General features: G+C 42.5%; 1 protein-coding gene across 1 annotated transcript; it reads right to left on the bottom strand.

The window, feature by feature from the left end:
• Positions 1 to 251: 251 nt before the first annotated feature.
• On the bottom strand, positions 252 to 9,241 carry LOC124262353. Its single transcript, XM_046696842.1, has 5 exons — positions 8,868 to 9,241; positions 3,347 to 3,625; positions 2,480 to 2,617; positions 1,920 to 2,013; positions 252 to 1,364 (listed from the first exon to the last, which is right to left on the bottom strand). Exons 1-5 carry the CDS (start codon positions 8,944 to 8,946, stop codon positions 890 to 892), a joined length of 1,065 nt encoding a protein of 354 aa, XP_046552798.1. The 5' UTR covers positions 8,947 to 9,241; the 3' UTR covers positions 252 to 889.
• Positions 9,242 to 25,779: the final 16,538 nt, after the last annotated feature.

Genomic DNA, 25,779 nt, shown 5'->3' with positions numbered 1-25,779 from the left:
TTTAATGACAACTCGAAAGTGATTCAGGTCGTAGATTTCCACAATTGTTTTGTGATATTAGGAGCATTGTTTGGTTCTGACATTATACAGATCAAACTGGACGAATCCGGAATTAAATCCTTCGATCAGCGGATCCTGGTTCCACTAATCGATGCAACCAAACAAAGCATATTCCGAGACCTTAAGCTTGTGAGCAACCCTGACCCACTCCACTATATAAAAGAAACTCACAGAGACAAATAACAAGACGGTTTTAGTAAATATGTACTTGTTTAATATTTACATCGTCACAGCAGTCACAGTCGTTTGTAGTGCATCAACTTGCATTAAAATGAGGCCACACACAGACTGTATGGTGTCACAATAACTACACACCTCCCTTCTGATGCTTTTTTTGTCTGTTTTTTTGTGAAAAAATAATATGCCAACATTGAAAAAAACAACAACTTCACATTTCTGTGTCAATCCCATGTACTCCATACAACACTTCCATACAGTTCAAACACTCAAACGTCAACAATATAAATAAAAAATAATTAACTTGGGCTTGAAATGCTGCTTCCAGAAACGAATCCGGTAGCTGGTAGACCTGAACTCATCTCAGAGTCATCCAAAAGTAGTCTTTCTTGGAAAGATTTCAATCAACACAGAGTTCACAAACTTCTGTAGCATAAATATGGTCAATGTATATCTCAGGCATCCTTTTGGTCCATGAGACACTAATCACTCGCGAACGTTCAGTGATTGTGAGCAAGTGGTCAGACAAACGAGGTACAAGTTATCTTGCCCTCTTGAGCTGCCTATGGTGATTTAACCCAGACCTAACTGTCATAGTGGCCAATGGCGACCTATAGATACCCTCCCCTGTGGGCCTGGTGTCTGTTCCAGTCTAGCACAGTGTTGAGAGCTCTGTGTTCGGCACTGCCACGGCATCCAATCGAACATGGCTTGTGTCCATCCCCCGGGCAGCGCTGACCCCATCACCGGATGTAGCAGCTGCACCCACACCAACAACTCTGCTACCCCGAGGACTCATCTCACTGTGTACTTCCGTTCCATGTGACCCACGTGCAGAGTTACCTTCAGTGGGATTCTGACCCGTAACGTCTGTCTGGTTTGGACTATCTGACGTCATATCCGGTCTACCCAATTCGTACACTTCCTCCACCGCGGCAGCTCCTACAGGTGCCACCCTGCTTTCATCGTCATCGTCCTGCTCTGCAGGTGGAGCTCCGAGTCCCTCCCCACCATCTTCAGGGTCTTGCTCATGACAACGGGAGAAAATACATCCAAACTGTCCATAGAATAGACCCGAGATTCCGTTGCTTTTGATGAGACCTGGACTGTGAACGTCTTGGTGGACCCTAAAACATTGACCACAATGGAGTAAGTTTGCGTTTAAATAACAACAGACAACTAATCCACCATATTACACAGGTTTCTGGCGTATGCTCTTTTACGCGAAATTTGTGAGTTAGATGTAGTCTGATGGATAATTTTATTTCAAGTAAAATACCCTATGAGTGATTTGCCTAAAGGTAGCAGGTGACAAAACGAAATCTGTTTTAGTATCGATACGGATGGTACGTTCGATCCGGCGTTCAGAACCTAGCATTGTTTCTTTTCGATATCGCCCATTTCCACTCATTCGACTTACCTCAGCGATTCTACTCACTCACTTACTCACTTGACTTCACTTGCTTCCACCCTCCCTTTCACCCACTCACTAATTCGACTAACTTGACTCACTTTTTTTACTCCAATCAGTCCCTCACCCGATTCTACTCACTAACTCCACTAATTCCACTCACTCGATTCAACTCAGTTTACTCCACTCACTAACTCACTGGATTACAGTAACTCCGAGTTATCCGACTCTCCGCCTCCTCCCAGCTCCCCGATTCAACACACTAACTTACCCGAGAAGCCGCCTGATGACGAGGTAGATGGCGAAGGTGAGAACCAGCAACGTGATGACGACAGCAACAGCACACACGGCAATCAAGGCAGTGTCTGAAACAACGATGCAATTGCGTTCAGGTTGACCATGTCCGAGCTACAATTACCTTTCGTGAACTAATGACCAACACCTTTATTGTTCCTTCAATCAACAGCTGCCAAGTGGAACATGACACCATTCGTTTGCATTCATTCCCTGTTCAGACAACCATACAGTACTCGTCGTGTTAGATTCTCGTGTTAGAGACAATTGTTTCTCACAATAATGGAGCAATGTACATGTGCAGATACGGGAGCACACGATCTTCAAAGGATAAATCACTACTGAAAATTAAAACAAACTTCTTGAAAGATGAAACGACAAAAATCTCATTAAAATATTCAGTCGGGTTCCTCAGCTTGTCTAATTGCCTGCAGCTGTGAGCCCAGACAGCTCCACACACGATCGAACACAACCGCCTTTGTGTTTGTGATATGCCCTGGGGTAAACTAAAGTCATGAAGCCCCATTTCAGGCTTACCATCATTGTTTTGTGGGGTCACCACGGGGTCCGAGCTGGCCACGCGCCTGGGGTGAGTAGGGGGCGGAGTCAAAGGTCGTTTCTGCTGCGGGGGGTCAGGTGTCCTCTGTTCCACGTGGGGAGGTGTATTGATGGGTCCTGGAGAGAGAGGAACAATAAGAAGTGTTGCTAACCTGTTACTTTATCAAACACCGGCACTTAATGTTAACATCTGTCTCTAGTTTCATTGATACGATTTTGGTTTCCAGGATTACAGCATCCCTATTACTCAGTATAACGTATCTGTTACAATAAAATGGAGCTGTAATAGGTGATACTCTCGAGAATGGGGTTCTTGACACAGGTCAGAATTAATGAACAAGTGATCACATAAACACACTGTTTGTTGGTTGTTTTACGCCCCGCTCAGCAATATTCCAGCAATAATACGACTGTCTATTGACTCTAAACCAAACAAGTGGTTGACATCATGAAGATAGATCCACATACTTGGGTTACGATGGTATGCAGCAACCAAGTCACCGAGTGTGACTACCGAATCAGTTATGTCGCCTTCAATGTCATACCCTGTATCCCTGCTGGTTCCTACGGGCATATCCCTGTGAAGATCAGGGTAAGAACTGATCTTCAGCGAGCAACAGGCGACTAACGAGATCGGGTGGTCAGGCTCGGTGACTCAGCTCAGATTGACGATTATGATGACAATCACTGGATTGTCTGGTCCCGACTCGACTATTTAAAGATCGCCGTCGTATAGCTCGAATATTGCTGTGTTCGGCGTTAAACAACCAAGAAATATACAACTATAATGACGATATAACTTCTACAGTAATTTATTGTCTGATCTATCTTGTAAGATGGACTTACCAACTACACAGTCGTACGCGACCCTGAGGAAGGTAGCGAAACCGCACTTGGTGGTGTACGTGCCGGGGAAGGAGATGCTGCAGTTTCTCTTGCCGTCACAGACGTTCATACTGAGGATGTTTTCAGTGCAGTCGTCTCTGGTCAAGGTACATAGTCCCCACTGATTCTGTCCGAAGAATGATTTTCCCACGGCGATGATCGTTTTTGGCGGACACGTTAGCGTCACGTTCAGAGTCCTGTTCCTGTCGTCGTCCTTCAGACACATGGTTACTGGGGAATCTGAGAAGACAAGTGTAGTTTGATTGTTACATGGTATTATCACAAACTGCATACGTCAGAACGGATGATAATTATGTAGCAATTTCAAGTTTTCAGCTTCATATACATGACCCACAACACAACAAGTTCACTCTTCTTGCAAACAATTTTTCATTCTTACTCGAACCTGGAACAAGTTGTTGGTCGATTTAATTCTACGGACCACTTACTTACAACAAGAGTTTAGAGCCAAATGTCTTTTATTGTCCAATAAAACATTGACTACAATGAAACGGAAACGGTATTTCAGCTAAACATATCAAAATTCCTTTATGGAGTTTCCATGACAACAGCTCGTGCCCGGAGAGGTCACATTACCAGAAGGCCTTTTGGCCGACCCTTGAAACGTAACACCTGTCGCCGGCAGCGCGTGCTGCACGCGCCGGTACAGAAACCACATGGCGACTTGAAATATGCTAAAACAATGAATTGTGTCTGTGGTATTGTCATAACCAGTTATGTTGGGAAGAAGGCGTCGTTGCCTTGAGATAACGGTAATCGATACATCAATAAGCAAAGCTGTCACCTCGTGCAGATCGGGAAAAGGGATTGTTCTTGTCTAATGTTTAAAATAACTTGCTTTGTCAAAGGTATTAACTTTTCATGACAAGAATATTCGCGAAGCTTGAATTGCAGTCACTTCAGTACGTGTGGCATGTACATTTTTATAGAGTTGTATTTGGCGAACTTTGAACAATGTGACTTTCACGGCAGTCAGTCATATGGACTCCGTCACAGAGTGTCAGGTTCGAACACAAAATGTCAGTGGTTGATAGCGTGAGCGAAGATCCATGACATACTATGTCAAGTCACACCATCCGATCTTAAATTGTCACTTCTTGTAACACATACTGGGCATTAGCTATCAAATGTGCACATGAATTTCCCGTATTGCGGGATGCCACGTCGTCGATACTTCACTACCTTACACACGTACATAGTCTGTCTCACAGTCCCTGAACCACATTATTTCCCCTACTACCTAGTCCTCCCTGCAATGCTAAAGCTAGTCTGTCTCACAATCCCCGAGCCACATTATTTTCCCTACCGCCTAGCCCTCCCTGCAACGCTAAAGCCCGAAATGAAGCAAGTCTAGATTTCCCCAGGTTCAGAGATCTTCCAACTCACTGGGATTCCATTTCAATTTAAATGGGTATATTTGTGACTATCAAAATTATATATATTCAGGGACTAAGCGCTAGTCTAACGCATACACTGCTCATTCCCGATTAACAAAGCCATCTCGCATACTTTAACATGGGTCTACGAGCACCTTGGGAGCTATGATCGATTTGTGAAAAAGGATCCTTGCATGTTTTATTTCTATACACACCAGTACATTCTGTGTTTTTCCTCAACCAAACACTGATCAGTCATTGAAGTGAACTTCTTAGATATTTGGACAAAGCACGTTTCTGTGCGAAAACGTGTGACAGGGTGGTCAGCATCTTCACGTGACCCTGGGGGTGAGGAAATTAATGAGAGGGTCGGGTCATGGGGGTGGGAGCGTAAACAGACAGTAATTGAAAACATGTTAGAAACACCGCCGTGTGTTGAGGGGGAGGCAATAGACCGCATCAGGCTATAACTGGCGATAAGGTCCCTAATCCACGTTCAACCTCCTCGGTCTTTCCACCGGAACCAGAGGGTCAATCGTCCAGCCAGATGGCGTGCCCCACAGCCCAGTGTTATAGGATGCAACAAGAGAACCACCTGGTCTCATCGCGTTTCCTCAGTGCTCGACTATTGTTTGTACATTTGGGATGGAAACAACACCCGTGCTGCCTTCCTGCGGGACACACTGGGTAGTCGGTAGTCTGTCTCACAGTCCCTGAACCACATTAATTTCCCTACTGCCAAGCCCTCTCTGCAGTGCTAAAGCCCTGAATAAAGCAAGTCTAGATTTCCTCAGGTTCAGGTTCTGAATCTCTGGTATCCCTAGGGCTCCTTTTCAATATAAATGGGTTGTTTGTTACTATCAAAATTATATATATTCAGAGACTAAGCCTTAGTCTAGGTAGTCGGTAGCAACCTAGTAGAGGCCATACTATTTCTCTGTGTCTGAAAATATATACACATATTCCAAACAACTTCGTGTCAAATTGAAATTAGATCCGCTGAGTCGGGAAATTCACAGGAAACTCCTGTCTTCGGTTCAAGGGTTCTTGCACTGCAGAAACGGCTAAGCGGAAAGGAAAATAATGTGGTTTAGGGACTGTGAGACAGACTAGGCAGGGGCAAGTTTCGGCTTCCTGTAATTAAAGGAAGTGTGGCAGCTCCAAGATGATCCTGAGGGATGGGTGTGGAGAGGGGGGTTATCCCCTGATGCCTGATATCTGGAGACGGCTTGTTGGAAGGGGCGTACATCATGGGGAGACGGGCTATATTTAGGCTTTATGAAACCATACAGGATGCGCATCATTACTCTGTCAGAGTAGACGAAGGACCGTTATGTGGTTTGCCATGAACCAGTAATGCTGTTCAGGTTCTTCAGAACACACAAGAGAGGGTACAGTCTGGCTATCTAAATACAGGGGAAAACTTCAGTGTTTGGGCTTATTGGATGTACATACATAATCAAATAAGTACATTAGGCGGAGTTATACCACTGTATTTGAAGCTTACATATGCGGATGAAATGTTTTGGCATATATTTCAACTGATACCACCAGACATTGCGTTCCTAAGTCACTGCGAATGACACATTGGGTCTGTCTGTGGTATAGCAGATGTGATATAACTTGATGTCTTTGAATAAATCGTCGGACACGACGTACCCTTGTCGTTGTGAAAGACATATTGTGTCCGTCCTAGGTATCAGCTGACTAGGTCACTGTGAATGATGGGTACCCGTCCATGCTGTTAGTTGCCATTGAGACAAGTGCTATGTCAATACTACCATGAGGATGTCGCCGACCATGTCATGCGTCGGTATGACATTGTAACCATTCCGGGAATAGAACCAGCACCTTAAGCGTGGCGCGGGAGGACTTTCACTGCTAGGCTATCCCTACGCCCCAAGCAGATTGTATCTGTCGAGTTAACCTGGTTAGTAAGACCGGCGACAAAACTATGCCAATGAGCTAATCTCTTGATCCCTAACAGGCGACACCGTGTTACATCAGATCAGTTTGTTGTCCCCGGGGGTGAGAGTCTGACCCCCGGGGTGATGATGGTACGTCAGATACAGGATAACCAGCCCCGAGGATGTGTGTCAGACAAAAGGTCGAGTCCTTACGCCGCTTATTAATTATAAATGTCATAGATATACATCTGTACGTTCGATACTCAAGCTTTCTCTCCACACTTTTGTTCTGTGTTCCGCTACGCAGAATATTTGTTGTGTTCTAAATTCTGCTTTGAAATCCAAGGTTTCTAGGCATGGCCTTGCGTAAAACGTTCAAATACCATAAAAAATCAAATACCATACGACCTAAAGGACCCGGGCACCGCTTCATTCCCTCAACGGTCACTTATTTGACATGACGTTCATGCAAAGGCAACCATATCGGATATAGATAGTATACATAAATATATATGATTATTGATGGGATAGTGGATACATTACATATTTACACGGCAATCTTTGGTCGACGACAGCGTGCAATAACTCAGTGTTGTTAATATATGGTTTGATCCTTCAGTAGTATTTTTGCAATTTTGCTTGAGTTGTTTGTACAGCCGTTCCCCTGTGTGGCCATGCCTAAGGGTTGCCATATCCTGCCCTTGCCTCCTCCGCTGTGCTGTTCTCACAGTCGTCTAACATGGGAACTCGTCGCCCTTTACGTCATGCCTGTGTGTGATCTGTCACCACGTGTGGAGCATCGGGTCATAATACAGGAAGGTAGACCCATGTCGGCATGTATATCCCAGGCGTGGGCTATGTCAACGTATATGAACGACATATTCAATGGCATGGTGTGCGTTATCGTAGACCCGACTGTCGTATCATACGGATGTACGTACTGTTATGTATGTACGCTGATCAGGTGTTATGCAGCACGAAATGTGACAATACGTATTCTGTTACGGGTGTACGTACGTAACTTACTCCGTATCCGGTGTTCGCGATAACATGGACAGGTGCAGTGATGTTACGGAAATATGTGTACGACCTGTGCATGTATTACACTAGGGTGAAATGTGTATATTGTGGATATACGTAGGCCACTAATATACTTAGGGTACGCAAATTTAGTTATCAAAATAGTTTTTTATACGTAGTTACAATCGGTATCTGAAGAAAACTGTCGTAGCGTTTGTAATGGATACGCTTTCTTACACACATTATATATATAGGAACAGTATTGTTAGACACGACTACTGGTTTACAAGCCGGAGGCAAGTAAAAGTGTCATGACAACTAATTCTACTCTTAAGATAGGTCATGTTAAACATAAATAAAACAGTTCAAATAAAATGTTGTCTCGTGGTCACGCATGATGTCCACCTCTGACACAAAGACCAACTCACTGAGGTCGGTGAGGTCATATTGGACAGCTGGGATCCCCTACTGGAGGCGATATCTACATATACAAACCACGGTAGGCCCTATAGAAACATGTATTTACACGTGGACGAGGCCGATTTTAGGCCCAAAGTCTGCAGCAAATATCAGTAAAAAATTCTAAATTGGGATTAAACATTTCGGAAATAATGTTATATATCTAATAACTAATTTTATGGCTGTATACAGGTAACCTGTACCTTAATGATAGCTCGACCTAAAATGATGAAGATGTTTCACATGTTATATATCACTGCATAAAATGCAAATTTTAAAAATCTTCTTTAAACTAACTACATGTCCTTGTAACCAATTCGCCTTCCAAAGGCATTTAGTTTAAACCTCTAGATAAAGCCCTTGTTGACTATATATTATTTGGTGACTGGCATCATATCAGGCAGGTAGTAAGGTCAACGTTATGTAGTTTCAGAAATCACAGGCTACAACACACTTTGTCAGTGTGCACGTGTGGAACTGGATAAGTATACTAACACGTGCGTTTTATAAGCCGTATGTACATGTGTCGCTTATTTTCGTCAGATGGCGTGTAAGAGTGGATGCTGCTTTCAGCAGCAGCAGCAGCAGCATCGTCGTCAGGTTACACGTCTAAAGTCCATGAAGTGACATTTAACATTTACACGAGAACGTGAATTAATAATGTACATTGTTCAGAACTGTGAATATACTGATATTTACCTTGAGACATCGCTGTAGTGAGTGACGCAAGTAACAGCAGCATTCGAACACACGGGGACATCCTATCTGTTGTAAACATCGTTGACTAGAAGATCTCACTGTGCATCAGTATCCAATTTTTGCCTCACTGTAAAGTTGAACCGTGTCGTCTGCTTCGCCCCGGATATCGTCTGCTAAACTGACAGCGCTCCCTTCTTCAAGACAACACTTTAGCGCACTAGCAGGATAAAATACATGTACTGTCAGAGAAAGCTCAAGAAAGACTCCAAAACCCTTCTGTCGTCGTATACCTGTGAGTTTTCCAAGAAGGTGTTTTGGTATGAATTCTGCAAAGACATCTGCCGTTGTAACCTAATCTCTCCCGCTGAAGGGAAGACGGGTCACGGTTAGCTAGTTGTCAGAGTGATCAACCAATCAGCGCCGAGCAGAGTCGCAGCTGCACAGCGCACGGAGCACAAAGACTCGGTTGCCCCGGGCAGAAAACAATTGTAGGGTGGAGCGTGCGAGCTTTTCACAACACTACCGGCTCGTCATCCGCGGGTCATCCCCTATACACGACTTCATTCATCTGAAAATGTTAGCACCAAAATTTATTGACAAGAAAGGAAATTGTATCTGTGAACTTTAACATGGGCGCTTCTTGGATTGGCTTAGCCATGAATGAGAATCACTAGAGCGTATCGCGAAATGGGAGATAGCGCAGCCTCAGCAGTGTTGAGGGAGGGACAGGGAAAGATGGAGCCTGGAGAAAATAGGGGATGGGGGAGCGGGTGTTGTAGGAGATGGCTTTAGCAATGAATAGAAAATGAAAGGTACTCTGAAAATGGCGGGATTCTAGAGCAGGTGTTGAAAGCGCGCTCTCCGATCAATCCTAAGATTGTTCTCTGATATGTCATAAATCTCAGTGACATGAAGCCTCGATTAAACTGACTATAATAGCTACACTTTATAACGCTAGACATTGTATTTAATGAATTATGCATTGCAGATTTGAATATTACACACTGCCATATTATGTTAAACACTATATACTACACTACATGTTTATTAAATTTAAAATATACACTGCACAATACGTTGCACCAAAGACGTAAATTACATGTACATGTAAACTAGGGTCAAAATAGACCATACCTCTCATTTGATTCAACGTATTTTATGTTTACAAAATAATTTGAGTTGAAACTTTTCAAGATAAACAGTCTCATAATTCACAAGTGCTGAAAGGTATCTTAGACACTTTATCTTGGAATATCCATACACTTGCTTTTCTCGGCCCAAGTTTACAAGATTTCAAAGATGTTAGGGGAGCAGGTATGTAAATTCATTTCTTATCCCACTCTGCGTTAAACCCGTTTCTCTATACACAAAATTACCCAGACATATATCCATTCTTCCCATAAAGAGAGAGAGACAGACAGACAGACAGACACATATGTTTCAGCTTTTATATAACACGTGTGATAAGTTTATCGATATGGCCATGGAATCCGAATGTTGTTTGTGTGTTGTGCCCCCTGGTGTCATTAGCGTCCTATTTTGGACATTGCTGATCCTTCAGGAAGTCGCATGGTCATGGGTGGCCAAATCTTCTGTGGCGCCCCAATTCCCAGAGTTAGAGTTCCGTAACTTGTGCACGCCAAAATTTGTCAAAGTATGATTGCGGGTTGGGATCCCGCTTCAACCCGATTATGCTTCTGGGTCTGTTAGCCTTTACCCTCGTGTAATTTCACAGTAGTGGTAAACGTCTGAGACTTGCATCACTTCGGGCGTTCCTCCCGCAATAAGTGACACGCCGTGACAGAACTGACTGATTGACTGACTGAGTTTGGTTTTACGCCGCTTTTAGCAATATTCCAGCAACATCACGGCGGGGGACACCAGAAATGGGCTTCACATATTCTACCCATGTGGGGATTCGAACCCGGGTCTTCGGCGTGACGAGCCAACGCTTTAACCACTAGGCTACCCCACCGCCCCCCGTGACAGAACAGATGAGTGAGTACGGTTTTACGCCGCTTATAGGATTATTCCAGCAATATCACGGCAGGAGACACCAAACATTGGCTTAACACATTGTACTCATGTGAGGTATCGAACCCGAGCCACCCCACCCACCGCCCAACTAACCCACCCTGGAAGCTTCGTCGATGTAAAGAGGATGTTTTAATTATTATTAATCATAATTTGTTCCGATATAGTTCTTGATTGAATCCATGTCGTTTTCATAACGCAATAGCAGGGTCACATCAACGAAGTCTTGTCGTCGCAGTGAGACCACTCAGTCTAAACAGGCTCTGACTGATTCACACATTTGGTGTGGTGAAATGACGGTACATTCTTTAAGTTGAGTTTTAATTATATAATTTACATAATTGGGTTTCTGAATACAGTATAATCCCATCTGTTGTATATGATGTATTGTTGTCATAACAACGGAAAGGCATTGTCGCAGTGTCAGAGTATAAACCGAGCTTTGCCACAATGTCTGAGCATAAACCTTTTTTGCCCAGTGATGAACCGAACTTTGCCACCATGTCTGGGCTTTACCTTAATGGTTGAGTATAAACCAAACGTTTCCACAATGACGTAGTATAAACTGAACGTTGCCCCAAGAATAAAATGAAATTCAATTTTTACCACAATCTCAGAGCTGAAACCGAAATTTGCCACGTTGCCTGAGCATAAACCGAGCTTTGCCATAGAATCTGGGAATAAACCCAACTGTCCGACTGAGAATAGAAGGAAAAAAAACAATTCCCGCTTACTCCCTTGTCTTTAGGATGTGATGACTATCATTAATGTTGAAAGTACATAGACCAATTTACCCTCAAGTTCATATTAAGACATACAAAAGGGACGGCATGAGTTGTGCTTCAGATCCGCCGCCCCGAGTCACGTGCTCCTACATCATCCTCATTACACTATACACATACCTTCTGTGGAAACAATAACAGTCATATTATTTCTATATCAGGCTGGTGCATCAGCTCTGTTCCTCTTGAAGTTAATTTAGACTGCTAAATTGGGAACTGTTTGTTCAATTAACGCCTTGCCCCTTCTGGCCCCGAGGCAATCGGCAGGCAATACTTCTAAGAAAAAAGCAGTCGGCCAATCTGTGATCACACCTCACTCAGGAGATTATCTCATTCGCTACGACGCATATCTCCTCATTAAGCTTGTAATGAAGGACAGGCGCCTGAGAGTCGACCCCTTCTCTCGACTGCTAGTGGGATCTGACTCCCCATCAACGTAACCGTACCCCTCTCAACGTCTCTGCCACCTGTAGGTACTACACCCCTTACCTCTGTTCCTTACCCAACCCCTTCCTCCCACCTGTAGAACAGTGCGTTTAGAATGTAAGCACAAAAGTGGATGTTTAGGAACGTGTGTTCATCCTAAACACCACATATCAAAACTCGTTTCAGGTATGAACAATCAACTATCTTCAAACAGCCTAAACACAACATCAAAAATCAGACTAAATTTAAATAAAGTGCATATCTTTGGGCATTAGATAGAATATACAATAAGGTGTATAGGATATACTGAAATTAGGGATCGGCCTCTTATTATAAGGGGTCGGGTCAGCAGGAATCAGGGGATGATGACCACAAAATATGTCTCTGGACAAGAGGACAACTTCTTTGTGCGACGTTTCGGGGAAGATCCTAACACGGTTAACAAGCAAATTATGGTGTTAGGATCTACACCGAACGTCGCATCTATTGCAATTAAAATGTTGTCTATCCATAAAAATGTTCCTCTTCACCAGAGACATATTTTGTGGTCATCATCCCCTGGTTCCCGCTGACCCGACCCCTTATACCACCATACCAGCTTCTAAATGCCACTTAAGGAAGTGACGTCTCTAGGGAAGTATCATAAATATGATGCGCATATTTCGGGACGGTAATGAGAAACATATAACAGTTAAGATACTGTTACGAACGGAATTTTGAAGCATGCCAAAAAACATGGAAAAGAAAAGATCTGAAAAAGATCCTGAAGAGTTAGGATCTGAACTAGCTAAGCAAACAAGAAGGGGGCAGTAGTCTGTAGTCTTATCCAGGTATCCATTATCCAAAGGTCTTTCAGATATGGTTTTTTCTCATTATCTTTTGAATGCCTGTTGGTGTGGAAATCTTGACACAGTTTTGTATTGATCATAACGTGAAACCAGTCTAACTATCTTTTGTTTGATCAAAGTTCATCTTTAGTTATTTATGAAAAGTGGCTAGAGTGTCAACTGAGGCTCTTTAGAAGATTGTCTTCTGTGACATTCGAAAAAGGTTGTGCGTCATCTAAATACTGTCCTAATTTACATTCTTCAGTTTCATCGCTCTAATGTCTTTGGTACTTCCTACAATCCAAAGTATTTCAAGATGGAAAGATAATGGATCGCCCTGTCTACAGCCCGTTTCGTTATTGAAAAAGAAAGATGACAAATAATAAAAACGCAAATTGTAATACTTGCAGCAAATTGTAATAAACTTGACGTAAATTGTAATAAAAACGTAAATTGTAATAAAAATTGACGTAAATTGTAATACGCAAATTGTAATAAAAATTGACGTAAATTGTAATAATTTTTGTTGCGGTAAAATGTAATAAATGTTTACGTAAATTGTAATATCAGTTTTAATCACTCGTAAATACGCGGGTGTTTGTTTTTCGTTGCATTTCATACATCAAATAAGCTTGTTAGGGCGATAACTCAAGAAAGAAATGATGGATTTTGTTCAAATTTGGTACCAAGGTATATTGGCGAGATTCACCGACACAAGTGAAATGGAACCTTGAGATAATTTTCAAGGTCACAGCAAAAATCTGAGGGTTTTGCCAATATAAAGATTGTTAGCGCGATAACCCAAGAAAGAACTGACAAATCTTAGCTAAATGACGAAAATGATATTCGTCCTGATATATAATCGATATCAACTGTCCTCTGTATCATGTCTTTTCGCAAATATCTTTTGAGGTTTTGATATGCATACATATAAAGTGGGGGTGGGGTAGGGGCGGGTTTCTAACGGGTATATCTAACACACTTGCATGCATGTAGAATCGGAGAGGTGGGTGGGTGTTCTAACGGGTATAACTACGAGGGACGTTCAAATAGTAGTCAGCCTCACCTAGAATATGATACAAATGCAGCTGTTTTTATGTTTTATTTTTCTACATATTATCTGTCAGCCTCAAGCAAATTGGTTTTGCTATGTTGCAGCCTCACGATCCCCATTTTGTGAGACGTTGTATCTTGGCTTGGTACTCCCAAAAAACGTAAAATCTGCAATAAAATGCATCACAAACTTCAGGAAACAAAATATGCTATGTTTGAGATTAGTAGAAGTCGGCTAGAATAAAACTTAGATATTAAACTGCACAAAAAAGCAATTTCAAAACTACAATCGCTTGTTCAAATGACTCCCCATTCTGTTTACTGAAAGAACTCGAGAAAGAAATGATGGATTTTGTTCAAATTTGGTACCAAGGTTTATTGACTGGAGATTGGAGATTTACCGACACCACTTGAATTTAGTGACCTTGAGGTCATTTTAAAGGTCACAGCGAAGGTGTAACAGTTTTGCACATGCCAAGCTTGGTAGCCGCGAACTCAGGAAAGTATTAATTATAGATTTTGATCCAATTTTATATCATGGTGTATTGGCGGGATTCCCCCAACACCAATTGATTGGGAAACTTGTGCTCATTGTAAGTTCACAGTGAAAAGTGTTTTGCACATGTCTAACTTTTTAGTGCGAAAATACAAGACAGAATTGATATGTTTTGCTTAAAGGTAGTACCAAGATGCGTTGGGAGAATCGTCTAACGCCAGTCCAATTCAGTGACCTTCGGATTATTTTCAAGGTCACAGCGAGTATTCTTTCGATATCTCCAAACCCGATGGGTGGAATTTGTTCGCATTTTGTATCAAGGCATCAGATGACAGTTTCGGTAACGTTTACATAATTTTCATGGGTCAGACAGAGGATAATTGCGACATTCAGATATCGACATGTGGCGGGGGTAATAGCTATGTTTGTGACAAACGCTTTGTCATTACTAATTTTCAAAGTTTTGTTAGCATATGTTGGAAGGATAATGACAAATAACAGTAATGTTCACTTCCAGTCTGGAGTTCCATACCAGCAGAAAACACACCAGGAGGAATACACAAATCAGAATCCAGTGCCGCGAAATCAAGGTAAAACTGATGTATTCCCCTCACAAAGCCACAGATACTACAACACTGAAAATCCTTTTTTATTCAACACTTGGAATGTGAAGAAAAGAAGGAAAATGAAAAACCAAAGACAGTAGACATAAAGATATTTAACTTGTCCAGGCGCCCTTTAACAGAAGATGAAATTACAATATTAAATAAGGGACTCAAATTTACACCTACCCCAAAATCAAGTAACTGCAATGAAGTGAAAGAAAACTTAACTGAATTCTGCAGAAAACTCCGAAATGAGGAATACTTTTTCGAGTGTGAAAATGGGGAGGAATCCCTAGTTAGAAATACAAGTTTTGGGTGCGCCAAAACGGGACAAAACAAACATTTGGATAATTTTGTGGATCAAATAAACAGTTATCCAATAATTCCTAACGCATGCAAGAAACACTCTAATATAACCAGCAAACAGAGAGATTCTTTAAACTCTTTGGCCAATGATCCGAACATCATAATACATGTATATACATATATGTCTGCGGATCTAAGTCGACCATATCAGATTAATGTCTATTAATATATCGCTCATCTCCTACGTATATACGAGATATTAAGTACTACGTAGGGGATAATTTGTCCTACGTAGGAGAAAATATGCCTTACGTAGGAGATATTAAGTCCTACGTAGGAGATAGTGAGACCAAACTTTTTTTCACCGTGGCCCTACTACGCTTCCGTAGTACTAAACCCTAACTTGAAACTCTACATATTACTGTAAGAGACAGTTATCACTGCGCGATCAAAGGTAACAAGAGTTTTTAAAACTCCCAGCGTTGTTGAGTGAGTGACTCAACATGGATTTATGCATAAATACCATACAGGGCATTGATTAGATTCATGTTCCCAAAGGAAAGACCAGCACGAACAAGCACAGGCGTTCTCGACACGCTCTTGCTTTATGAGATATACGACGACAGATGGTTGTGTCACAACATGTACTCAGTGAGTGTTCAATAGAAAAAAACAGTCAGTAGTTTACAAACTAAATTAAAAAAGCAAGGTTTCTTTTTATCCACTATTATGTATCATTTAGCATGTGTTAAGATGTAGAAACGCTACACTTCAAAGAGTAAATAAGCACAAGAAATTCCATTTGTTTTCCGTTGTCAGATCACATAATGCCAATGTCATCGCTGGGCGTGGGACGTGGAGTGACTGAAAAGCAAATCAGCTCGGAATACTTTCTGTGTTTCAAAGACAGCTATTTAACATTAATGGCTGGTGTAAATCACATAATGCCAATGTCATTGCTGGGCGTGGGACGTGAAGTGACTGAAAAGCAAATCAGCTCGGAATAGAAGTTGTGTTTCAAAGACAGGTATTTAACATGAAAGACTAGTGTAAATTTTGCAGTAATGACTTTTTAATAACGATCGAAATGGGTTGACCAATATGAATAATCTCTCCATATATGCCTATGAGTACATGTAATGCCTTGCAAATGGTATTATTGATAAATATAACTTGACAAACGTTCAGCCATTATTTGGACTGTGGGGTAGCCAAGTGCTTAAAGCGTTCACTCGTCACGCCGAAGACGCGGGTTCGATTCCCCACATGGTTACTATGTGTGAAGCCCATTTTAGGTGTCCCCTGCCGTGATATTGCCGGAATATTGCTAAAAACGGCTAAAACTAAACTCACCCACTCACTTCATTATAACCGACACTGTCCATGTATTTCATGCAGCCCCGACTATTTTGCCGTCGCCCATGTCCGTGTATGAACCATACAGAGACATGTAACATGTTGCATGTTACAATAATGTCAGTAAAAGCTGATATCATCTAAATGCGTTTTCATGCAAGATTAAAGAGTTACAATGCCTTTAAGGAGATATGCAAATAAACGATAAGAAGGAACCTCGTAGCATGCTGTTACTCTGTAATCAAAGAGTGAGTGTGGTTTGCGACGCTTTTTGTAATATTCCAGCAATATCTCGGGGATGGCCTCACACATTATACAAATATGGGAAATTGAACCCGGATCCACGAGCGAACGCTTTAACCACTAGCCAAGCAAACCGACCCTCCATGATCAACGAGGACACGTGACCAGAACATAATTTGTTAAACATCAAGCACATTCCTATGGTTGTTTTCATATATGGACACCGCAGATAATTTCATATATGCTTTCATTCGGAAAGTGAAGTATGTGTATATATAAAATTTTATTTTCTAGCATTGCCATTGAAAAACATAGTTTTATTACTTCCTTTTTAAAACTGTTTCTGAAGAGAGAATACAATGCAACCATTCTGAATAACACATATAAGATTCAGATTTAAGATTCACAAATCGTAATCGAGACGGGAAGCTATATGAGGACCTTAGGAGAATGCATAACTTTTCAGTTGACACGATTTATCATCAATGAAGATCTTACCGGACCCGAGCAGCGCAAGCTCGAAGGGCCCGCCAACTGGTCTTGTATAAGAAAGTTGAGGCGTCATGGGTGACCAGCGGGGTCATGCATCCTCATTAAGATGGGGGGAGGGCCGGCGAGAAAGGTGGCCAACAGCACTTCGATGAAGTGTGCGAGTCTACTAAACTCAAGGTGGTGATTAGTCTGAGTCAAGACAAATGAACACTATTACAGTCATGAGATAACTTGTTTGAAATACCCATAATGCCCTTGCACGATCTCATGAACAGTTACTGTCGATAGTCATCATGACTCGATGCTTTACATCAGTATAACTGTGCATAAAACTGTTGTTTACAGTAACATTGCGCTTTTGCAGAGATTCACATGTGATGTAAATGAACAATTTATATGATTTAGATAAATATGATAATATGTGCTCATGAAGTTGTCAATGCCTCCCTTCACGTCTTCAGTCAGTGACACGCACCGCCAGATGTTAACGGTGAACGCGCTGCGAATGTTGTGAAGCACGTGCACGTGAGTGTGTGGGATGCACGAGCAGTGTATCCGTGCTCTACATGCTACGTAACGGTTCTGTCTACTACAGACAGACAACACGTACTTATAATAGATCGTCCATACAAGTAAACCGTGAGCTTCCTCCAATGATAACGAGTCCCAGTGTACCAACTTGATTTTTATGCATACTATGATTTTGCTTGCTTGGTTCCTCATTTCATTAAAATGCACATACGAATACACATTTTTTTGCATCTCTAACCAGGTGTAATCTTGAATACGAGTGGACGTTGCTTAGCATAGCATTGACTACATGCATAATACGTTGTGTAGTATATGTGCAACATATACAGTATTATTGCAGTATACATATTACAGTAAGGGCTGGACAGAAGGGCAAATAATATCGGTCTGTGACTATGATACAGACTGGGACAAGGTATGGAAAACCAACAATTTGGACAACAGACCATTGTTTGGGTCTTTTAATTGTAAGTATGATTCAAATAGCTTAACCTAGATTTCGATATCCTTCGAATGTACATTTTGTTGAAACTGGAAAATATACATTAATCCCGAGACAAGAACGAATGTTTTTTTGTTATGATGCATATAATTCAAAACGTTCAAAACGTATGACAGCACAAGTATCCATTTTGTCTTTTGTCTTCTACCCGTTGTGTCCCTACTAGACGAACAACTGGTCTCTGAAATGAACATATTTTACAGAAAAAAAGTTCATAGTAAAAAAGAGAAATATAATAAAAAGGAGCTCTGAGACATTCTCCTGAAGCTGTGGAAATCTAAACTTGCCACATTTTCTAGACTTGCGTGGACTTGGATATATTTGCTTCAGGGTCTGTATGACAGACTACGTCCCTACATACGCTCAATCACAAGTGTCTCCAGGTCACGGAGAATCATTGGTGTAGGGGCTCGTATTGCAATTCGTAAGCATGTTTTAAGCGTTTGCATGTGTTGTTGACGCGGCATGGACGCCTTGTAACATCACTATTTGATTATGATTCACAAACACATGCTCATGATATGGTCGGAATCATGCCACGGATTAGCAGATATTTATCATGAAAACAGGTTTTTATGTAGGTGGCTTGAAACTTGCTTTTACAAAGGCCAATAGATTCGATCACAATACTTTTCGTTTTACAACTTTTTTTCTCTTAACATGCTGACCTCAAAACTGATTTAAATTCTAATCGCTGATTAAAGAGTAAGACAATAAATAGTATGCCAAATTATCGTTACCATGACAACCCTGTGATATTTCACCTTATGTAAGAGATTAATAAATACGATGCTAGGTATGGCAGTACTACTGCAGCTGATAGTGTCTGTCGTAAATTTTAATAAGTTGCTTCAACGCTATCACTAATCACTGGGTATGTGTATACAATTATATGTGTGATGGAGGAGATCTTGCGTCGCTAGTTTTCTCAATAATCTGAATACATGTATGTAGCGTGAAACCGGCAGATACCTTTGGAAGAAAGTGTTTGCCCTACCTGTAACAACGATGTCCCTTGTATATAGAAGGGATATAATATGGGGATGAATGGCATGTACTTTTATCTTGGCCCGTTTATGAAGATAAATACTGCGATCTTTCACAATAATCTCTCTGGCTATCAGATTGAGGGTACTTTTTAAACATAACTGATATTTCAATTATTGTATTTATACAGTAACATTCTTCAAACGTTCTCCACATACCACCTGGGGTACCCCACCATTCCCTACCACCAGAGGTACCCCATCATTTCACCACCAGGGATACCCCATCATTTCCCCACCGTTCCCACCAGTGGTTCCCCACCACCAGGGTCCCCCTACCACCAGGGGGTACCCAATTCCCATCATTTCCTCCTACCAGGGTACCCCCATTCACTTCCCACCAGGGGTTCCCCATCATTTCCCACTACCAGGGGTGCCCACCATTCCCTCTTACCAGGGGTACCCCACCATTCCTCCAGGGGTCCCTACCTCCATTTTACCACCACCATTCCCTCCTACCACCAGGGGTACCCCATCATTCCCCTCTTACCAGGGGTACCCCCACCATTCCTCCTACCAGAGGTACCCCACCACTCCCATCACCAGGGGTAATACCATTCCCCACCAGGGTCATTTCCTCCCCTACCAGGGGTACCCCATTATTTCCTCCCACCAAGGGTTCCCCCATCATTCCTCCCACCAGGGGCCCCACCATTCCCTCCTACCAGGGGTATCCCACCATTTCATCCCACCCCACCAGGGTGCCCCACCATTCCATTCTCCTCCACCAGGGGTACCCCACCACTCCCTACCACCAGGGGTGCCCCATCATTTCCTCCCACCAGGGGTGCCCCCATTATTTCCTCCACCAGGGGTTCCCCATCATTTCCTCCTACCCACCAGGGGTACCACACCATTCACTCCTACCAGGGGTACCCCATCATTTCCTCCCACCAGGGGTTCCCCATCATTTCCCTCCCACCCAGGGGTGCCCACACCACCAGGGGTCCCTCATTACCAGGGGTACCCCACCACACCCACCACCAGGGGTGCCACACCGACCCTACCAGGGCACCCCACCATTCCCTCCAGGGGTACCAGAGGTACACCCCACCATTTCCTCCCACCAGGGGTCCCCGCCCATCCTTTCCTACCAGTGGTACCCAATCATTCCCTCCTACCAGGGGTACCCCACCATTCCCTCACACCAGGGGTACCCCATCATTTCCTCCTACCAGGGGTGCCCACCCATCCCTCCCACCAGGGGTACCCCCACCATTCCCCTACCAGGGGTACCCCACCATTCCCTCCCTACCAGGGGTACCACACCATTTCCTACCACCAGGGGTACCCCACCATTCCCTCACCAGGGGTACCACACCATTTCCTACCACCAGGGGTACCACACGATTCCCTCCCACCAGGGGTACCCCACCATTCCCTCCCACCAGGGGTACCCCATCATTTCCTCCCACCAGGGACCCGTGAAGATCAGGGGTAGGATAGGTCTTGCCACAAAATGCGACTATGCTTGTCGTAAGAGGCGACTAACGGGATCGGGTGGTCAGGCTCGCTGACTTAGTTGACACATGTCATCGGTTTCCAATTGCGCAGATCGATGCTCATGCATTTGATCACTGGATTGTCTGGTCCAGACTCGATTATTTACAGACCGCCGCCATATAGCTGGAATATTTCTGAGTGCGGCGTAAAACTAAACTCACTCCCTCACTCCTCCTACCAGAGGTACCCCACCATTCCCTCCCACCAGAGGTACCCCACCACTATCTTACACTAATCGAACAGTGGGATCACATCTGTTTTTCCCTCTGACACAAGAAGTACGCCCTGGCTGTTGTACTACCCCCGCTACCTCTTCAATGTACCTTTTGTGTTGCACCAGTAAGTTGAATCAGGGCTTCCAACACCACAAGGTAAACTGTTATAAACGGCACTAACTTTAGCTGGAAGCTCTCAGTTCTTTGCTTAAACTGAGACCACACAATGCAGAGAGAGAAACGCCAGCCCTGACCCAGAAACGATAGTGAAAAAAATGAATAATTAATCGACCCGATTTTAAAGACGACTAATTCCTTTGATAAAATGAATAAGGACAAGGATGATTTTGTGCCGCTAATACTCCCCCAACTCCCCCCTCCCCTGTCACTATCCCAACCTCAAAATTTGCTACACCTCGCGTGCCTTTTAACATGGCCCCCACCATAACTATCTGCATTTAATATTCAACATTGCTTCGCTCTAGTCCATTTAGCAGGAGAAGATGCTTAAAATAGGCACGTCAAGATAGGTTGAATGAGCATTAGTGAAAATGTCCTTATTTAATGATTTCACGTATTTAGAATGGAGAGATTCCAGATTTAAACTGTATGTCAGTAAAGCGGACATTTTGAATAAATGTCGGGGGAAAGCAGCATGGAGACCAGTGACACTTGCAGCATTGGGGGGTCCTCACTCCTGACCTTGGATCCAAAAAGTCAGTACAAGCCACAGCCATGCAGATTGTGTGTGTTCGTCACTCAAAGACAAAAACCACAGCAATCAGTCGATAAATGGATTTTCTCATTGTTCGCATTAAACTTTTATAGTGTTGGCTTCTAATACAATGGGGACGACAGAACGCCAGCAATCAGGGTGATTAAAGATGGCACGACAGGGAGCTGGCGGTGTGCAGGTGTCGGGCAACACCTCTAACATGCGAGGCAAACACCTTCACTGAGCATATGGTTGTGATGAGCCTCTTTAACTGACCGGCAGCTGAAAACACGCCACTTCACAACAAAGGCAGGTGCCCCATGCCTGGAACGTAACAAAAGTGTTGTAATGTGCGTCCTCACGGACGTTCTTGTGTAACCACGACTGTGGATGTAGCCCTCGCGCATTCTTATACACCCCCCGTCAGAAAATAATTACTATCACATGTAAAGATGATATAATTGTAATAAAACACCTGGAAAATAATGAATCACCTCTTACAGTATGCATATATATTTCCAAATAAAATGACAACTATCTCTGATGATACACCGTTTTTGTTTACAGCTGACATACTCATATCGGTAGTCTTTGTTGCTATTTTTCTCGAGTTTGGCTGAAATGTAAGACCTCAAGCGACGGCCCTAGAGGTTTTACTTGTTGAGGTTTTACATTTTCAACCCCAGCCGAGGAGGACCGTTTTAATGAGTGAGTGAGTGAGTTTAGTTTTAAGCCGCACTCAGCAATATTCCCGCTATATGCACGGAAGAATGGGAAACATCGAGACGCCTATTTGAGAAAGGATACCATGTTCGCAGTATAGAACGCAATCGTTGAGAGCGGGAGAGAGACATGCCACGTGAAGCATTTAGACACTGAATTCATTACATGCAAGACCGAACACCGTTTCACCACTTTCCTCGGTTGCTCAGTGACAAGACAATAAAGTCACAATACAAGCATGATTGTAAGGTTGAAGGTTCGATTCACATCATGGAATTTGCATCTGAAACACATTGTGACCTGTACCGACTCAAAACTCGGTGTATAGGTGTGTAATATATATGCACATAGTATCAAGTGTATAAAAATAGTATAAGGCGAAAACATATAGATCTTACTATTCAAATGTTAAACGTCTTAGAGGTCTCACTTGAAAGTAGCACCTCTCAGATGGTTTTCTGAGATAGCAGTGATAGACTAGAGGCTGACGTGGCAGCAGGTTTATAATACGGAAATCCATTGTGTTACAGTACAAACAGAAATTATTGAGAATTTAAAGATTGTAATTTTTTTACTTTTTTCACTCATTACTCACGTATAAAATGTGAATATTAGCAGAACATAACTCTAGATTCAAAGACAGGTGAACAGTTAGTATTTTGTCAAGTCACCATGGGCAGCAATGCAGGCTTCAATGCGGCGGGGCATACTACTGATCAAAGAAGTTAGAAAGTCTTGGTCCATGCTGTCCCAATATCGGACCACCTCTTCTTTCATTTCAGCAATATTTGTCAGATTTTTCTTATTGACACTTTCCTTCATAAGTCCCCAAACATTTTCTATTGGATTTAGGTCAGGGCTATAGCTTGGCTAATCTAATAATGTCATATTTTGGGTCCGAAACCAGGCCTGTGAATGCTTTGAACGATGTTTTGGGTCGTTGTCCTGCTGGAAAATCAAAAACTTTCCATAGAACACTTGAGCAGATGGAAGTAATGTCCCTCGAGAATATCTGTGTACCGCTCACTGTTCATATTCCTTCAAATACACAGAGGGCGTTGCCCCTAACACAGATATGCCACCCCAAACGTTAACTTTCGGACTGTACTTTGGGCGCTGATACAAAGGTTTTTCAGTATTTTGGTCCAGAATTTCAGTGTATGAGGAAACAGCCACACAGAACTTTCATCTGAGAAAATCACATTGTCCCAGTTAAAATTTCTATGCTGTAAGCACCAGTTCAACCTTCGCTCCTTTTGTTCAGGTTTCATGATCGGTGATGGAATTCCTCGACTTTTCTGCCAACCCATTGCATGCAGCTCAGTTCTAATTGTCTCCTCACAGACAGCCACAGTTCCTCTATCAATCATATCCAGCCTTAAGTTTTCTAAACTCCTTCGTTTCATTTTAGAAACAAGAATACCAAGCTGCCTCCTGTCACCGACAGTCAATTTTCTGGGCCTATCTGCGCCTCCCTGGTGCTCAATGCCATATCCATTTGCAATATTTTTCAAAACACGATAAACAGTGGACAAAGGGATGCCTGTTCTACTTGAAATCACTTTAGCTGATCTGATGTCCTTGTTATAATACTCTAAAATCAACTTCCACTTCTCTAAATCATCCATACTGAGGATCACTGAAAATGTCGTCTGCTAGCAAGTAAACAAAGGGGGATAACTTTTCACAAACTAATGAAAATGATTAACGGAGTTGTCTCTCTTGAATGAAACCAAGCACTTGATAGCTGGTCAAGGTTGTTTATACGAGAAATCCAATTAAACATATTCCTAAAATTCTCAATAATTTCTGATCATACTATAAGACATATATAGTCAACTATTCCTCGCAACCTTCATCACCTTCCGATGCATCGTGTTCCTGTGGCATCACCAAGTCCTTACGACCAGTTTGAGGGGTGTGTCCCCGTCTGCTGCCATGTGTGTATATTCTCTGTCATCAGTTCCGTATCCTGCCATGTGTGTTTATTCTCTGTCATCAGTTCCCGTATCCTGCCATGTGTGTTTATTCTCGGTCTTCAGTTCCCGTATCCTGCCATGTGTGTTTATTCTCGGTCTTCAGCTCCCGTATCCTGCCATGTGTGTATATTGTCTGCCATTCAGTCAGAGAATCATGTGTGTTTACTCTTTGGCACCAATTCACGTGTCCCTCGTGTGTTTGTTCTCTGATATCGGTTCATGTGTCGTACTATGTGTGTGTTCTCTAACATGAATCATGAATTGCCACACCAAACTTATCGCTTTTCTTTGAGTTAAACGTTTTGGCATTACATAAGTACATTGATTGACTCATTTGTTGTATTGTGTTTTTAGAAGGTCATTGAAACAGTTGAAATCCACTTGCCAATCCTGTCTGTAATGACATTTCACTCTGTGGTGTAACGATACGAAAGAACAAAATACTATTCGCGTTTGTGTTGCGAATAACAATTTATTTGATGGCATATCTAAGCTGTAAGTTAAATATCCGGGGACACTGTATGGAAGTGTGGATCGGTGTCTTCTGAGCACTGGACTTGCCATCTGGGTAAAATCACCCACATTGTGCCGGTTCAGTCACCAGTTACTGGACATCCATTCCACTGGTCTGTTCCACATGTTTGCGTGATCGACCATGACATCGTATACCCGCGGTTTCATGTTGAATAGTCATATAAATAATCTATGTTGACAAACATTTATTTTACACTGTCATAGTACAGCTCACAAAAATCAATGAATGTTGTTCTATGAAAAGAATAAATTAATTATTAATCTTGTTCGTGTTCCCCTCTACCATATGAGCCAGTTGCTATAGCTCTGTATATAAGTTCTAGAATAGATTATATTCCGTGTGAATATGTTTCGTATAAGTGAGACACAACAACATGTAATGAAACAACATACGTAGGCACGATGCTCCAGACAATGTAATGAAACAGCATATATAGACACGATGCCCCAGACCATGTAATGAAACAACATATATAGACATGATGCCCCAGAACATGTAATGAAACAACATATATAGACATGATGCCCAGAACATGTAATGAAA

The sequence above is a fragment of the Haliotis rubra genome, unplaced genomic scaffold (assembly GCF_003918875.1).
Source record: "Haliotis rubra isolate DU_JTF1 unplaced genomic scaffold, ASM391887v1 Scf832, whole genome shotgun sequence".
In the NCBI taxonomy this organism is placed as follows: Eukaryota; Metazoa; Mollusca; class Gastropoda; order Lepetellida; family Haliotidae; genus Haliotis; species Haliotis rubra.
Note: the sequence above shows the minus strand (reverse complement) of the source record. Positions and strands in the feature narration are given on the sequence as shown.

Bases quoted from the DNA above. Each gene is read 5' to 3' on its own strand.
- LOC124262353 (XM_046696842.1), bottom strand. From the start codon at position 8,946: ATGTTTACAACAGATAGGATGTCCCCGTGTGTTCGAATGCTGCTGTTA. The intron at 2,618-3,346 runs GTAAGTCCATCT...CTCTCTCTCCAG, and splicing joins CGCGTACGACTGTGTAGTTG to GACCCATCAATACACCTCCC. The intron at 1,365-1,919 runs GTAAGTTAGTGT...TCAATGTTTTAG, and splicing joins GTCATCAGGCGGCTTCTCGG to GGTCCACCAAGACGTTCACA.